Source organism: Anser anser, assembly GCF_964211835.1.
Source record: "Anser anser genome assembly, chromosome: 25".
Lineage (NCBI taxonomy): Eukaryota > Metazoa > Chordata > Aves > Anseriformes > Anatidae > Anser > Anser anser.
In genome coordinates, this window is record NC_139746.1 from 5,091,555 (window position 1) to 5,106,749 (window position 15,195).

At 64.6% G+C, this 15,195-nt stretch overlaps 1 protein-coding gene across 1 annotated transcript; it reads right to left on the reverse strand.

Moving 5' to 3' along the window:
• Nucleotides 1–1,476: 1,476 nt before the first annotated feature.
• MEX3D (mex-3 RNA binding family member D) lies at nt 1,477–13,106 on the reverse strand. Its single transcript, XM_083810814.1, has 2 exons — nt 12,477–13,106; nt 1,477–3,758 (listed from the first exon to the last, which is right to left on the reverse strand). Exons 1-2 carry the CDS (start codon nt 12,997–12,999, stop codon nt 2,491–2,493), a joined length of 1,791 nt encoding a protein of 596 aa, XP_083666940.1. The 5' UTR covers nt 13,000–13,106; the 3' UTR covers nt 1,477–2,490.
• Nucleotides 13,107–15,195: the final 2,089 nt, after the last annotated feature.

Sequence of the window (15,195 nt, forward strand, 5' to 3'; positions counted from 1 at the left end):
GGGTCCCGCCCTGCTCTGCCTCCTGGTCAGCCCCACACACCCTCACCAGCTGGGGGAGATGATGGGGGGCTGTGGCTAGCTTCTCCCCACCCCACAGCTGCAGCACCCCAAGACACCCCCACCTCCCATTTGGGGCACCCCAACTCCCTCCTGGGACACCCCAACTCCCCCCGAGAAGCCCCATCTGGGACAACCCCACCCAGGACCCCTTGAAACACTCCCCTACCTGGGACCATCGAGGGCACCCCAAGCCTCTCCTATCTAAGACACCCCAAAAGTGCCCTCATGCAGGGCAACTTGGGCCACCCGCAACCCGGCCCCCACCCAGGGCACCCCAAGCACCCACGGGTGGGTGAGCCACCCCCGGCTGAGTTAAGCTCGGTCCACAATGGGATTTTTTTCTCAGCACACCTCCAGCCTTTTTCACTGACTCGTGCCAAGGGAGGGACCCATGGGCGCATGGGGGGGGGACCCAGTTTGGGACCCTTGTCCTGGGCCTCCCTGCCACGTGCAGTCCCTGTGGGGCGCTGGCCTCCTCGCCCCAGGTCCCTGGGTTTGGGGGGGGTGGCACCCTGCACCTGCGGTGTGCTGGTGGGTGCCTGGGGGTGCTGCTGCCCATGGGTGTCCACAGCCCTTGGGTGTAGGTCCCCATGGGTGACACAGCCTGTGGGGCCCCATGCATGGCCCGTGGGTGTCATTTTCTGTGGGTCCTCATGGTCCATGGGTGCCACTGTCCACGTGTGCCACTGTTTGTGGGTCCCCATGGCCCGTGGGTGCCATTTTCTGTGGGTCCTCCTGCCCCATGGGTGCCACTAGTCATGGATCCCACGTGCCCACGGTGGCCCTGGATGCCGCGAGGAGGTGGCTGATGACCCTGTGCCGAGGCGCTCAGGGTTGGTGACCAAGACGAGGCCATGGGGTTGGCCTGGCCGCTGGGGACAGGGGGACGAGGGGCTGCCCAAGCAGGGCGAGAGGTGGGGGACAAGGCGGGGGCGCTGGCCAGGATGGGGACAATTCACCCTGTGGCGACGTCCCCTTCGGACCCCGCTCCTGCCCCAGGCACCCGCCCATGCCCGGCTGCTGCGCTCTGAAGCAATCCCACGGGGCGCTCCGCTGGGCGAGTGGGAGGGCGGGAGCCTTGTCCCCCTGTAGGAGAGTGCAACTGGGATGTTTTGGGATGTGTGCAACTGATGCGAAAACGAATCCCCGCTCACCCGAGGGCCGTCGGCGCCACGCGGCTCGTTAACAAGTCCCGTAGGGGGGCTCGGCCCAGGCTCCAAACGCCAGGGAGGCAGCAGGTGCTGGGCAACATCTAGTTGGTTATTTCTCCCCAAACTGGTCCCAAAACCCAGACAAACCACCCCAGGGAACACCGAGGGGGGACACAGACAGACAGACGGGAGCGGCGTGGGACGGCCGTGCCCAAGCATCCCGATGCCGAGATGCCGCAGGCAGCGATGCAGTGGAGGCAGCACATGGGTTCGTATATAGTAAAAAGTCTTTATTAAGAAGGCTTTGAAGTCAAAAAATAAAACTCTTGATACAATTTTCATAACCGTCAAGTCAGCTCAGCAAATATATAATCAGTACTTTAGCCATGTAAGGTTAAAGGTCCGTTATTTTCTTTTTAAAATAAAATATATTTTAGTTTTTAAAATTTATTCAATAAAGTACATATTTTCCTATAAATTCCCTACATATACATAAAGAGGTAAAAAATAAAAAAATAAAACTAAAAAAAAAAACCAAAAACGACTGTGAAATAAAAAGGAGATAGAAATCTGTCAGGTTTTTGCGACGTGACGTGTCCACCGTGCCCCCTCCAGCCCCCGCCCGGCCCCGACCCCTGGCCTCTCGTAATGCGCGTTTTGGGCAGTTTTCACATTGGCAAAATAGAAGATAAGACCTGCGTTACAAAAAAAATATATATATATTTATAGAACCGTCAAGAATCATCCAAAAAAATAACTACATACAAAAAGAACGACAACAAAAAAATTATAATAATAATAGAATGCTTTTAAAAAAATAAAAGACAACCCTTGCGTGTCCTAAAATAAAAAGTGCAACCGGACCTTTTCTTTCTGTTTATTTAACTTTGCAAACTGAATACTGTTATTTGGAAAGGACTGTTGAAGAACAGCTGGGCTTTCTCTTCCCAGCCGCCACAGCCGGGTTAAGAGTTAAAGCTATTCTGTAAACATTTGATTTTGCTCCTCTCTGCGGTTTTGCGCCCCTCTTCCTCGTCGTCTTCGTCCGCCCCTTCCTCCCCACCCCTCCCGACCCCTTTTTTTTCCGTCCGCCCCTCCCTCCCCGCGATCCTGCCCTCCGGCTTCCATCCAGCGAGAGAAATAGCATCTCTGTCCCCCCCCCCCGCACCCCCAGTCCGATCCGTTAAATAAAAAGGTTGATTCCAACAGTTTAAAGTCCTTAAAAAGCTGTGTTGGAGGGGTGGGGGGGGGGCTGGCCGCCCCGGCCGGCCGGCCCCGGCTAGGAGAAGATGTGGATGGCTTGGGTGGCCGGCGTGTGGCACGCGGGGCACTCGGGCTCGGCTTTGCCGCAGATGCGCATGGCGCACTCCATGCAGAAGAGGTTGTGGCCGCAGGGCACCAGGGCGGCGATCACCTCGCTCTCGAAGCACACCATGCACTCGCGGGAGCTCTTGCGGTGCCCGTCGGAGCTGCTCGAGTCGGTGGGCGAGCCCGAGGCGGCCGAGATGCTGCCGGGCAGGGAGGAGGAGGAGGAGTAGCCCGTGCTGGTGGAGAAGGAGGAGAGCGAGCCTTGGGTGGGCAGCCAGGACAAGGTGCTGACGGGGTCGCTCTGGATGCGGCGGGCCAAGGGGTGCTCCAGTGCCCCGCCGGCGCTCTCGGGCAGGGTGGGCGAGTGGCGCGGCGTGGCCGCCCCGCTGCTGCATCTCTGCGAGCCGCCGACGGAGGAGGAGCAGCCGCTGAAGGCCTGCAGCGGGTTGCCGGCGCGCTCAAAGGGCGACCAGATGGTGGTGGGCGTCGTGAGGTCCAGGGCCAAGAAGTCGAAGCCGAAGTCGCACTCCTCCGAGCCCAGCGAGGCTGGCGGCTCGCTGAAGGCGAAGCCGCTGCTGGTGCTGTAGGGGCTGGTGGGGCTGGCGTCCGCCACCCGCCCGCTGTAGAAGGACTCGGTGGAGGCGCTGCCCAGGGAGCTGAGGCTGTCGTTGCGCAGGGCGGCGGCGGGGCGCCGGGCAGGGTGCGGGGCCTTGGCCCACAAGCCGGCCGTGCCGCCCTGCAGGTCGAGGCAGACGTCGGTGCCGTTGGTGTGGAAGTCGTTGTCGGCGTTGACGTCGATGAAGGAGCCTGTCCGCATGGTGATGTGCGCCTCGATCTCCTCCCGGGCCCGGTCCACGTTCTCGGGCATGCCCGTCACCTCGAAGACGGGCTCCTTGTCCCGGCTGGGCGTCACGATGTAGGTGTGCGTCTGCTGCTGGATGCGCTTGATGGTGGCTCCCTTGGGGCCCACCACCAGCCCCACCACGCGGTACGGGACCCTCACCTGGATGGTGGTCTGTCCCGGCAGGTTGGGGGGCCCCTGCATCGCGCCCGTCAGCCCGTTCACTTTGTTGCGCGTCGCCCGGATCATGGAGAAGTGCTCGGCGGCCGAGAGGATCTCCCTCTTGGCCATCTCCACATCCTCCTTCCTCCCGGTCACGATGAAAACGGGCTCCTCGCCCCTGACCGGCGTCTTGATGTACGTGTTGGTCTTGGCGCGCAGGGCTTTGATTTTGCAGCCTGCAGAGCGAGAACAGAAAAGAAACACCACGTCAAAGGCGAGACCTCGCAGGGACCCCTGCTCACCGCCTGGGGGGGGAGATGCAGACCCAGTAGGACCCAGCAGGTCCCAGCAGGTCCCCCAGCTCTGCAGCAGCAGCACAGACGCCCCTGGAGAGGGCTCTTGCTGGTTTGCCCGCACCTCGCACCAGCTGCCAACACTGGGAAACAGCCCCGGCCGTGCCCAAAGGCAGCAGGGATGGATGGGGAGGGATTGGGGAGCCAAGTACCATCACCCCCTCCTCGCCTCCTCCCTAATTCCTCCCTGGAGGGACACAGGGGACACCAACGCAGGGACACTACAGCAGGGACAGGCTGCCAGCGCTGCCGTTTCTGGAAAGACCTGCTCGCCCCGCACCAGGAGCGTGATTCAGCAGGCAGAGCCCGTGCAGGGACACAGGAGCCCGGGGTTTGCTGCCTCGCGCAGCCCGGCTGAGCCCCTGCCCCTCTGCGTGTGCCCGGCTGCAGCTGCGAGTCCCCGCAGCGCCCTCCCAGCCCCGCTGCTCGCCCCGGCTCTGCCCGCGCTTCACCAAGCGCACGCGATCCCGGTGCCCGCTGCACATCGCGCCCGAAGCAAAGCTGGGAACCCACGGGGACGGAGGCTGCGGGGACGGAGCCCGAAGCCCATCCCTGCCCTCCGCCAACTCCGCTGCTGCAGACCCCTGCTGCTAACCCATGAAATAGCTGCAGGGCACCAGGGAGGGCTCGGCCGCTCGCGGACGCAGACAAGGCGGCTGCGAGCACCCGGCTGGCTCAGGGCATCGCTCCTCCTCCTGCCCCGGTGGGAGGGCAGGGCTGCTCTGCCAGCAGCGAGGCTGGAAAAAGCAGAGCCCCGGGAGGCTGCCGCGACGCAGCCGGGGCCAGGGCTGGAGCAGGACGCCCGGGCAGCCCTGTCCCACGCAGGGACACCGACCCACGCTCGGCTCCCTTTCGGCACTGCCGCCAGCGAGCAGAGCCCTAGCAGGGCTGCGCTGTTCCTGGAGACCAGCGTGCTCACCAGGGCATCCAGTGTCACGAACAACTGAAAGTTAAAAAGCTGTCAAAATAAGCGAGCGGCGGCTGTTCCACGTGTCGCACCCCGCTCTGTGGCTGCGCTGAGCCCTCCGATAGCCACGTCCAGGGGGAACCAACGGGGTACGAAGCCGGCCTGTCCGGACACCACCTCCAAAAAACTGCGGCTCGTGCCGGCAGCTTGCGGCAGCCCGGCTCTGGGGCAGAGAGAGAAGCAGCCAGGCACAACCGGGGACACAGGAAAGCCACCAGCTACAGAGGGCTGGGACTTTACACGGGCCACACCAAGTGTCTTTGGAGGCCACCTCCAAGCACTTGTTGCAATCCACCACCTCGAGTCCCTCTCGCCATGCATCGCCCCGGGGATTTTTTGCCCACCCAGGCTCAGCCTTCGTGCAGCCGGGCTCGGCACAGGGCCGCCCGGTCCCACGCCGGCTCCCGGAGCTGGGGAAGCCGCTGAGTGGCTGCGGGAGCTCGCAAAGGAAGAATGTGGGTGGAGAAGGGTTTGTCTGGGCTTTTCCTAATTTAGGACAACAACTGGAAGGTGTATTTATGGCTGGGGGCAGCACAGGGGTGGGGAAAGCAATGGCCCAGTCACCAGGGCAGGGCAGAGCGAGCAACCATCAAAGACCCTTTTTTTTTTTTTTTTAAGCAAGCATGTGTCAGTCCTGGCGAGGCTGCCTGGAGCAGGGCGCCTGGCAGCCCCACTTTGCCCTCCCAGATTTATTCCAGCACCTGCTGCAAGCTCCCTCCCTGCTCCACGTCTTGGCAGAACGAGGCCGGCATGGGCGGTGTCAGCAACACCAAGCACAGGGTTCGCTCTCCCCGGTTATGGAGAGGGGCACCGCAAGCCCAGGCGGTGCAGTGAAGGGGAGTAGAGGGATGCTCACACCCTGCTCTGGGGTACAGCGGGGAAATAAATCTGCGCTAAAACCACCTGGCACCATTTGGGGGGCTCGGGGCAGGGAGAGCCGTGCCAAGCCCGCGGGAGCCCACAGAGGCTCTCCCAAAACGCTGGAGGCAGCAGCAAGGCCCTGAGGGTGTCGCTTGCTGCGGGGACAGGTGCTCTGGTTGGGCGGATGCAGCATGTTCGGTGCCCTGAGACCCCACAAAGCTGCCAGCACCCTCCTTCCAGCACCCTCTGGGGACACGGTGGCACTGAAGTGACATCCACAGGGGCAGCAGGCACAATCTGCCCTGCTGAGAGCTGCAGGGGCGCTTTGCTGGTCCCCCCCGGATGCCACCCCTGCACCTGAGGGCTGAAACTGTTCTTCTGATCAGAGAAGTGATTTCAAGAGCCGGAGCTATCAGAAGCTGCCAGCAGTTCTGGGAGCTGCTCGGTGACAACGGCCCCTGGGGGCACACCGAGCGCGGCTCGCGGAGTCGCCCGGGGGTTTCTGAGCGTTCGAGCACCCGAGGCAGGGGCCGGGGAAGCCGCTCGCCCGCGGCCACGTCCGCGCCTGTGCAGGAACAGCGCTCGCACGGCTCCGCGCGAGGAGCCTGGCTGGCGTGACGAGCAGATGAGCGCTCACAGACGGGCGCCGCGGGGACGTGTCAGAGAAGCGCTCGCTGCTGGGACGGGCACCGGGAGAGCGGCACGGCCCCGAGCAGCTGCAGGGACCGGCTGGGGACTGGCTGCATCTGTCCCCGGTCCCAAAACTCCACCTAAAGCAGAGAAACGGGGCTGGCAGCTGCTGGCTGTGGGGCTGCCCGAGCAGTGGGTGGCAGCTGCGGTGCTCTGAAGGTCACGGCCACCACCGACGGATGGGCAGCTTCCCCGGGCTCAGATTCAGGAACACTTTTAAACCCACGCTGCACGGCGAGCCGCAGGTCTGCTAGTCCTGGGGACTGGAGAGGACACCCAGCCTTGCACCGGCACAGCCTCCAGCAAACCCTCTCCCTGGCGAGGTGGCCGAGCTGATCCTGCTCCTCCCCAGCGGGCTCTGGGAGGTGCCAAAGCACTCGGGCCGAGCACCCCGCAGCCCGCCTGGGGGACCCCCAGCGAGCCCGGTGGACTCAGACCGCACACCACAAATGGTTTCACCCGCAACCTGCAACTGGGGGAATGCTCTGTACCAGTACGAGCTATTTTAGATCAGTCTCAACACGCCCCCACCCAAGCGCGCTGCGCAAGCCTCCATCCCAGATGGCCGCATCCATCTCCAGTCCGCGCAGCGCAACCCCGGCGGGTGGGGGCCGGGCTTGGCGCCGTGCGGGACTGGGGCTGCGGGGAGGTCCGGGCGTCCTGCGGCGTCGCCAGCCCTCGCCCCAGACCCAGCACCAAGCCCCAGCCACGTGGAAGCGGTCGGCGTTCCCAGGGTTTAGCTTGTTGGGGTGGCCGACGCGCAGCAGTAATTATGAGGGAGGAGGAAAACAAGGTGCCAGACTTTGCTACAAGTCTATAAATAAGGTGGCTTTAAAAGTGTGTTTCGGATCCAAAAAAAAAAAACACAACCAACCAACAAAACAGGGGGGCAGACCCTGGGGAGCCGCAGCCCGCACAGATCCCTTCCCGACACAGCCACGCCAGCCCCAGGAGCTGCTCTGTCTCCAAGTTACGGCTCTTGGGGACAGCTCAGCGCCCCGTGGGCCCCATTTCACGACAACCCACGGCCCCGTGATGCTGCCGGCCAGCACCTTCACTCCGGGGGTCTCTGCCGTGCGCAGCCCCACCAGGTGACGGCCACAGGGCAAAGCCCCTTGCACCAGAGCCCAGCCCTGACGCTGCCTGCAAAGACGGCCCTGGCGGGACGCAAGCTGGATGCTCCTCTCCCACACGCTCCCAACCCGCAGTCTCCACACCCGTCTTCCTCCATCTACGAGCCGCCCTCTGCCAGCCCCACAAAGCTGCCCCACGGACGCGCCCGTCGTGCCTGCCCATGGGGCTGCCCCTTGCTAGCAGGTTCCGAGGAGAACCAGAACCCGGGGGATCATCGCCGCGGTGGCACCCACAGAGGGGATTTTTCGCCCAGAGCACCCTCGCACGGCACCGCCAACGAGGCCCCGGCCCTCTGCCAGGAGCCCCACGCCGCTCGGGGCTGTGAGCATCGCAGGTGCCCACGAAACCCGCAGAGAGGTATGGGAGGCGCCTCCATCCTCCACACTCCCGGCATCATCTGGGCAGGAGACGAGAAAGCCACCACGGTGCACGGCACACGGCTGATCCGCTCGCTGGTCCCAAGCACAGCCCGGCCAAAGCCCGCTGGGACGCAGCGCAGCCCCTCCACGTGAGGAGGACAACGCCAGCCGACACCCCGGCTGGTGACCGGGCCACATCTCCATTTGCACGAGGAGCTTTGCGCTTGTGGTGCCCCAACCCTGAGCTACGAAAACCCACGAGGCAACCGGGCTTCTCTAGAGTCCCTGGCGGCGTTAACCAGCAGGACTGCTGCCTGCAGAGCCTCCAAGAAGACCTGGGCCTTCCTCTTCCCCAGCACTTCCTCGCCTCCGACCCCGCACCACGGAGCCGCCGGCCCCCTTCGGTCCGGGCGAGCAGCACCAGGACCAGACGTGGAGAAGAACACGTTGCTCCTCCGCCGCATCTCATCTCCCCTCTTGCTGAGCGCTTCTCTCCACCTCTCTGCAAACAGTAATTAATTCTCCCTCACAACACCTCTGCGGGAGGCGGGCACCTCACACCTTTGTTTCTTCTCCAGACTCCGGGGAAAGCGAGGCAGGGAGGCTGGGCTCTTCGCCACGAGACGGAGAGGAGGGAGCTGGTGCCAGAGCCAAGATCCAGGGGCAGAGCCTTCAGCGACCAGCCCAACCCGCGCTGCCAACCCCACGACTTTCTGGCTCTGCTCAGACCAGACGAGGCAGCAGGAGGTGGCCAGGCCAGCCGAAAGGACGTGGCACGGCGGGCGAGGACAGCGCGGCACGGGGCTCACCAGCAGGCCCAGCCAAACGCCGCAGGTTGGTTTGCAGATGCTGGGGCTGGCTCAAAAAACGAGGCCCGCGGTCTCTCCACGCGTTTTCCAAGCACCGAAACACCCACTGAGCTCCGACAGGGAGGAGAGCGGCCGTATTTCATCCTTCCTGCATCTCCCCTTTGAGCATCCCGGCGTCTTCTATGAACAGCAACTTCCCAAAATCCCGCACAGAGCTGAGAAGTGTCCACACGTCGCAGTGGGGCAGCGGAGCCGGGGAGCGAAGCCGTGTGGGGCAGAGCCGAGAGCAGAGCCCCGAGCCCTCGGGATGCTCCGGCAGCCCCCAGGACACACGCTGCTGGGCACGGACCCCCCCCAGCAACACCAGCACGGGGCCGGGGGCTCCAGCAGCCAGCCCGCCCCGTGCCCCAGCCTCCCCTTTCCCCAGCACGGCTTCGATCACCTTCACGTCACCGCCCTACTTCTGCTGGCTGGAAAGAGCAGAACGCGATCAATGCCCACAGCGCTTTTTGGAGACAGTCCCTCCCACGGCAAGAGTCATGAATGGGCTTGCACGCGAAGGCATGACCACGTAATCCTGCCCGGCCACGCTGCCTTTCGGGAGCCGTGTGGGCAGGGACGAGAAGGGCCTCGGATGCGGGCTCGCAGGCACCGCGCCGCCACCGGAGCCGGGCTGGACACGAGGGGCTGCAGCAGCAGCAGCCTCCGGCCCAGCCGACATAACACCGACGTGCTTTGCGCAGCAAAGCTTTGCTTCCTGAGCTGCTGCTCCCTTCGGGAAAAGTGTAACTTAGTAGGTCTGGAGGACAGAAATCAAAGAAAAAGGAGAAATTGGAGAGATCCCGGCCAACGCCCTCTGTCATGCAGCAACCCACGGGACAGCCTCGTGCCGGCTGGACGGGGACAGCGCTGCCCGCCTGCGGGACCTGCCTCCGGCCTGATAAGAGGCACAGGCAGAGGCGCTGCTGGGCCCTGGGGACAGGAGACGGGTCCCCAAAGCGCTCCGAGAGCCGCTCCGGCACGCGAGGTGCCATCAGGTGCACACACCCACCCCAGCTCGCAGAGAAGCTCCCGGACCCGCACCTCACCGCTCGCAATCGCAGCCCTCCTGCTCCGGCCATCGCCTGGCCGGGGACGAGGGGACCCCGCGGGCTCGGCCCCGCAGCCGAGCATCACACCAGAGCCACCAGCGATGCCCCAGAGCAACGCCTTTGGGACACACGTTTCTGACGAGCCCTGTGCTTGTCTCTTTTGTTGCGGCAGAGCTGAGGGGATGGGAGGCAGGGAGCAGAGCCCGGGTGGCGGGGAGGTGACAAAGCCAGCCCCCAGAGCCTTTCAGCCACCAGGGATCCCGGTCCCTGCCCACGCGTGGCACCACAAGCGCCCGTTCCAGACTCTCGGCCAGGCTGGGCGCTCAGGATGAAAGCAGGCACGGGAGAAATGGGGACATGGTTCGGTGGGATCCGACCCGAGCCCACAGCACGGCTCGCTGCTGGAACGACCGCAGACGCTGCAAAGCACCCCAGGCTTGGTGCCCCCGCAGGGGACACCCGCAGCACACTGCTGCACCCACAGGGGGACCTGGGGACCCGAGGGACACAGTGCCAGCGCTGATGCAGGAGGACGAGGCACAGGAGCCCCGCGGAGGAAGGGCTCTGCTCAGTTTAAAGCCCCCGGTGCTGCAGTGGCCTTGCACTTCCCTGACTTAGAGCAGCTGCCAGCAGCGCTGGAGGAAGCAGAGCGCAGCTGGAGCACCAAGACACCCTGGTGACACCCCTGTGCCCCCACGTGCTGCTGAACCAGCCCCTATATACCACAGCAGCCCTCTGCCAGCAAAAACCCGGGGTGCCAAACGCTGACCCCTCCTCACACCAAAACCCCAGCACAAAGGGGCTGCGGCGTCCTCGGGGAGCCAAAGGCACCCACAGAGCAAATCCCGTGGGGAAGGGCGCTGCAGGAGGGCTGGGGCACCCACGGCCCACCACTGGCACCGTGTCCCCCCCAAACCCCGCAGCAGCACCCCGCTTGCCCCACCTGGACGTAGCACGAGCATTTCTCATGGCCTCCTCCAGCAGCCCCACGGGGCTCCACGAGCACCCTAAACTCCGAGCGAGGTGTGCGGGGTACCCGGGCACACAGCGAGCTCCTCGGGGTGCAGGAGCCGCCCCGAGGCCGGGTGCTGCTGCAGTACGGGTGCTGCCAGAGGCTGCTCCACCTGGACGAAGTTGGGCTCGCCCAACCCACCCAAGAAGTCGCTTCCCGGCGGAGGCACAGACCTCGCCGTGGGATCGCCGGCCACCGAGGGATCCCCGGGGGGGGGGGCTGCGAGCCCCCCGCCACACAGACCGAACCCACGCCCGCATCCCGAGCGGAGCGCGCTGCTCTCCCCGCGGCGGCGCGGCGTTCCTCTCCTCGAGCCGCCGGCGACGTCCCGGGCTCGGCGGTGCCGTTGGGCCGGGCTGGGCCTCCCCGGTCGGCCGGCGGGTGCCGGCGAGGGGTGCACGGAAAAGTTGGGCGGCCGGGGCCGGCCGGGAGCGCGGCTGGCGGGGAGGCAGCGCAGGCCAATGGGAAGCGCAGAGCATGATGTCACCACGCTCATCGCAGCGTGGCTCGGGCTAACAAAGAGAACAATGAGGCTGCCCAGCGCCCCGCTTCCCCGCCGATAAAATGCCCCCCGGGACCCCGGCACCGAGCCCCCCCCGGAGGGACGGGGCCGGGGCAGCGGGGCTGGGGGCAGCGGGAGCGGCGAGCGTGGCCAAAACGCCCCCAGGTCGGGGCGCGAGCAGCCCGAGGACCCAGCTCCACCTGGATCTCTGCGGGAGCAGCTCCCTTCCTTTTTATTTTATCTTTTACCCCCCTTTTTTTTATTTTTATTTTTTAATTTCCTTACCGGGGGGCTTTTTCCTTCAAGGTGCGACTCGGGGAAACGGCTATTCGGGATTTCCTCGAGACAAAGCACCCGCCTGGCACACACGCCCAGGGCTGAGGCGTGCCCGGGTGTCCTTTTGTGACAGATCCCAGCGAGCTGGGCTTCACCCCTTCCCCCCCCCCCCAAAAAAAAACCTGCTCCAAATCTGGGGAGTTTCGCCTGTTTCCAACGAGCGGATCCATCCGATGGACGCCGTTTGGCATCGGGCTCTGAAACACCCAGCGGCAGCGCAGGGAGAAGGGGGGAGAGACGGGAGGGTGTGGTGGTGGGGGGGGGGAGGTTTCTGGGCTAAAATAAAATTAAGGCTCTCGCCCGCACGCCGTGCCCGTCCCTAATTACCCCGCTGCCACCGACTTGCGAGAAGTCCAGCCATCCCGAGAACTTTCCCTACGCACCAGGCGTTTATTTTCCGCCCGTGCTGGCCTACGTGCTTTAATTCCTATTTACAAGCGGGGCCCTTTCTTTTATTTTTTTATCCCAACCGCCCTCCCCCCCCCAAAAAAAGCGCAGCTTGCTCGTAGAAGCCCCAAGGCGAGCGGGTGCCGCCAGGAAGAGTTTTTTTTTTTTGGGGGGGGGGGTGGGGGGGCAGGGATTTATTGCCGTCAAGTTTCCGCCTCCGCGCCGCTTAGAGGGAAAAGAGACAAAGCCCGAAAAGTGACCCAAATCGGAGGGGAGGGGGAAAATAAATTAATTAATTAAAAAAAAAAACCAACGGGAGCAGCGAGGAGCGGAGCAGCCCCGGGGTGGGGGGGGTGGGGGGGGAACGGGCGGGCGGCTCCGGGCATCCCCCGGGGCTGGTCCCCGAGGGTGGGAGCGGGGTCGGGGGGTCCCGGGGGTGCCGGGGGCCGTTACCTTGGCGTCCCACGATCTCGGCGACGTGCTCGGAGCTGGGCACGGGCACGCACTCGGTCATGTTCACGCTTTTCTTCCTGCCGCCCAGGATGCTCATCTGCTCGGGCAGCGGGAGGTGCGGGGCGAAGGGCCCGAAAACGCCGGGGTGGTGGTGGTGGTGAGGAGGAGGAGGAAGAGGAGGAGGAGGAGGAGGAGGGGGGGGGGAGGCGGTGCCGGTAAGCGGGGGGCTGCCCCCGGTCCCCCGGTGGCCTCCCAGAGCCTCGCCGGGCTCCGCTTCCTCCAGAGCCTCCCCCGCCGCCTCGTCCAGCCCCAGCAGCGACAGCTGCTCCAGGGCGAACCGCAGGGCGGCCGCTTCGTCCGGCGGCGGCGGCTGCTGCTGCTCCTCCCGCTCCGCCTCGGGCTCCGGTTCCTGCCCGGTGGGCGGCGGCGGTGGCGGCGGCGGCGGAGGGCTGAGCAGCGCCAGGCAGCGGGGCGGGCCGCGGGCAGCCTGCCCGCCGTCGGGCTGGTAGATGGAGCCGGGCATGGCGGCGGGAGGAGCGGCCGGGGCGGTGCCGGTGCCGGTGCCCGGGGCCCGGTGCCCGCCGCACGCCGCCGCCGCCGCTCTGCGCCCCCTCCCCCCCCCGCCCCCCCGGCCCCGCCCCGCCCCGCCCCGACAATGGGCCGCGCCCCGCCGCGCGCCTGCGCGTGCAATGGAGGGGGCGGGGCCTAACAGAGCCACGCCCCCTTATCGCCCCGCCCCGCGTCCCCGCCCCTCCGCATGGCTCCGCCCCCTCCGCGTGGCTCCGCCCCCCACCGGCTCCGGGAGCTGCGGGCGGCGGGGGCCGAGCCCCGGTGCCACGGCCCCGGCCCTGCAGGGACCCCCCCGGGGGCTGGAGGGCAGCCAGAGCCCGACCCAAGCTGGGGGGGGGGTGGGGAGGGGGCCGGAACATGATGTAAGAATGGGGGAGAGGGGCGGGGCTGGGGGCTGCGGGACCCCCAGGGCAGGGACCCGAGGCTCCGAGACCCCCAGGCTTTGGGGCTGCCTTCAGGACCCCCAGGCTCCAGGACCCCCAAGCTTGGGGCTGTCTTCGGGACCCCCAGGGCAGGACCCCCAGGCTCTTCCCAGCCCCCTGGTCCCAGCCCTCCGCGCCCCCCGGAGCCCCCAGCAGTGACACCAGGGACGCAGGAGGTACGGCTCCGCACAGCCCTTTATTAGCAGAATAAATGAAGGGGCGCCTCGTCCCCAGGACAGCGGACACAGCAGCAAAATGTTGGCCACCGCCCGCCCGGCCACCCCAAACCCAGGCAGACAGCCCAGGTCAAGCCCAAGCTTTCACAAACTCGAGGGTCTGGGCTCACGGCCCTGCTGCTCTCCCAGCCGGACGTCCCCCTGACACCCACACAGGTCCCTGAAGGGCTGGCCCCAGGCATAAAACACCTCCTGCCCCCCCCAGGCTAACTCACGGCTTTCCTTTCTAGCCCCTTTCCTCCCTGCCGCCCGAGGGGTGCAGTGCGGGGGCTCCCCAGCTGTGCCCCCCGGTTTTGGGAGCTCCCCTGGCCACCACCTCTGTAGGAGCTGCTCCGCAGCAGGCTTTGGTTAGAGAGAGAAATTTCCTTCTTCCCCGGTTACTTAACAAGAGCTTGTTAGAACCCCATTATTTTCCAACGGGTGTTGCTGCCCACCACTCTGATCTCAATCGCTGTAGGGCTTCCCCCCACCGACCGGCTCCCTGCAAAACAACTCCCCCCACATCACTTTCTCCACCTGGGCCACGGCTTTATAGGGAATTTCCACAGACGTAGCTTTAAGAAACCCTTCCTGGCAGTGACGACACGCTAACTCACCCTAATATACCAATTATTAGGTCACCCGCTACCTCAAAAGCCCAGATTCCCTGCTCAGATTCCACAGGTCCAATCCTCAAGCTTCATTTTCTCCATTTTCACATCACTGTCTTCCCAAAGCGCTGTCTTTGGGACTAATTCAGCCAGTCAGCTTGGGGTTGTTTTTAATTGCGAGCACCACCACCCGCGTCCGGTCCAGAAACCCCCCCCTTCAGAACAGCCGCGCTCTGTTTGCGTTTCACAGAGCCCTGTAAACATTAACTCCTGCCAGCCAGCAGCCCAAACACGCGGTCAGTCCTTTGGCTTCCACATTTTGCCCTTCAGCTGGTGACTCTGCTGCGGAGAGGGACTTTCACCCCGTACTTCTGACACTCCGGATGGCTCAACTTGTATGTCATCTGCTCAGCGAGATAACAGCCATGGGGAACTGCCTCCGTCCTCCTTTCCATTCCTCTTACCTACCCATCTAAACGTAAAGTGTTTTCATGAAGGATTTTCAGCAGCTGGAAAATATGTAAGATTTCCTCGTTTCACCTTAGAGCTCCTTCTTGGTTTTGAGCTGACCGGCTGGTTTTGGGTGGCTGCTGCAAAGGAGACCGCTGCAACTTCTCCTTCCCCGGGCATTCACAGCTCCGTTTCACCAGGATCAGGCCGCGTCTGCCCAACCTCCTCAGCACTTGCGGAGATGCACCGGCACGAGCACGGCTCCTTGCTTCCTCCCACCTCGGCCTCCTCTTCCCCTTTTCCATCCCCGTGCCACAGGCTGGCAGCTCCCGGCGCGTTAGGGAGAGCTCGCCCTGCTGCAGGCTGAGGCTTCTCCTCTAGGGACAGATGTGGCAAAGCCAGCAGATCTGAGCCACGCAGGCTGGCTGTGAGACATCTCCTCCTCTCACTT

What these genes read in the sequence shown, in the direction of transcription:
- MEX3D (XM_083810814.1), bottom strand. Translation starts at nt 12,999, where the DNA reads ATGCCCGGCTCCATCTACCAGCCCGACGGCGGGCAGGCTGCCCGCGGC. An exon ending in CGAGATCGTGGGACGCCAAG is followed by an intron (nt 3,759 to 12,476) that starts GTAACGGCCCCC and finishes CTCGCTCTGCAG; the next exon opens with GCTGCAAAATCAAAGCCCTG.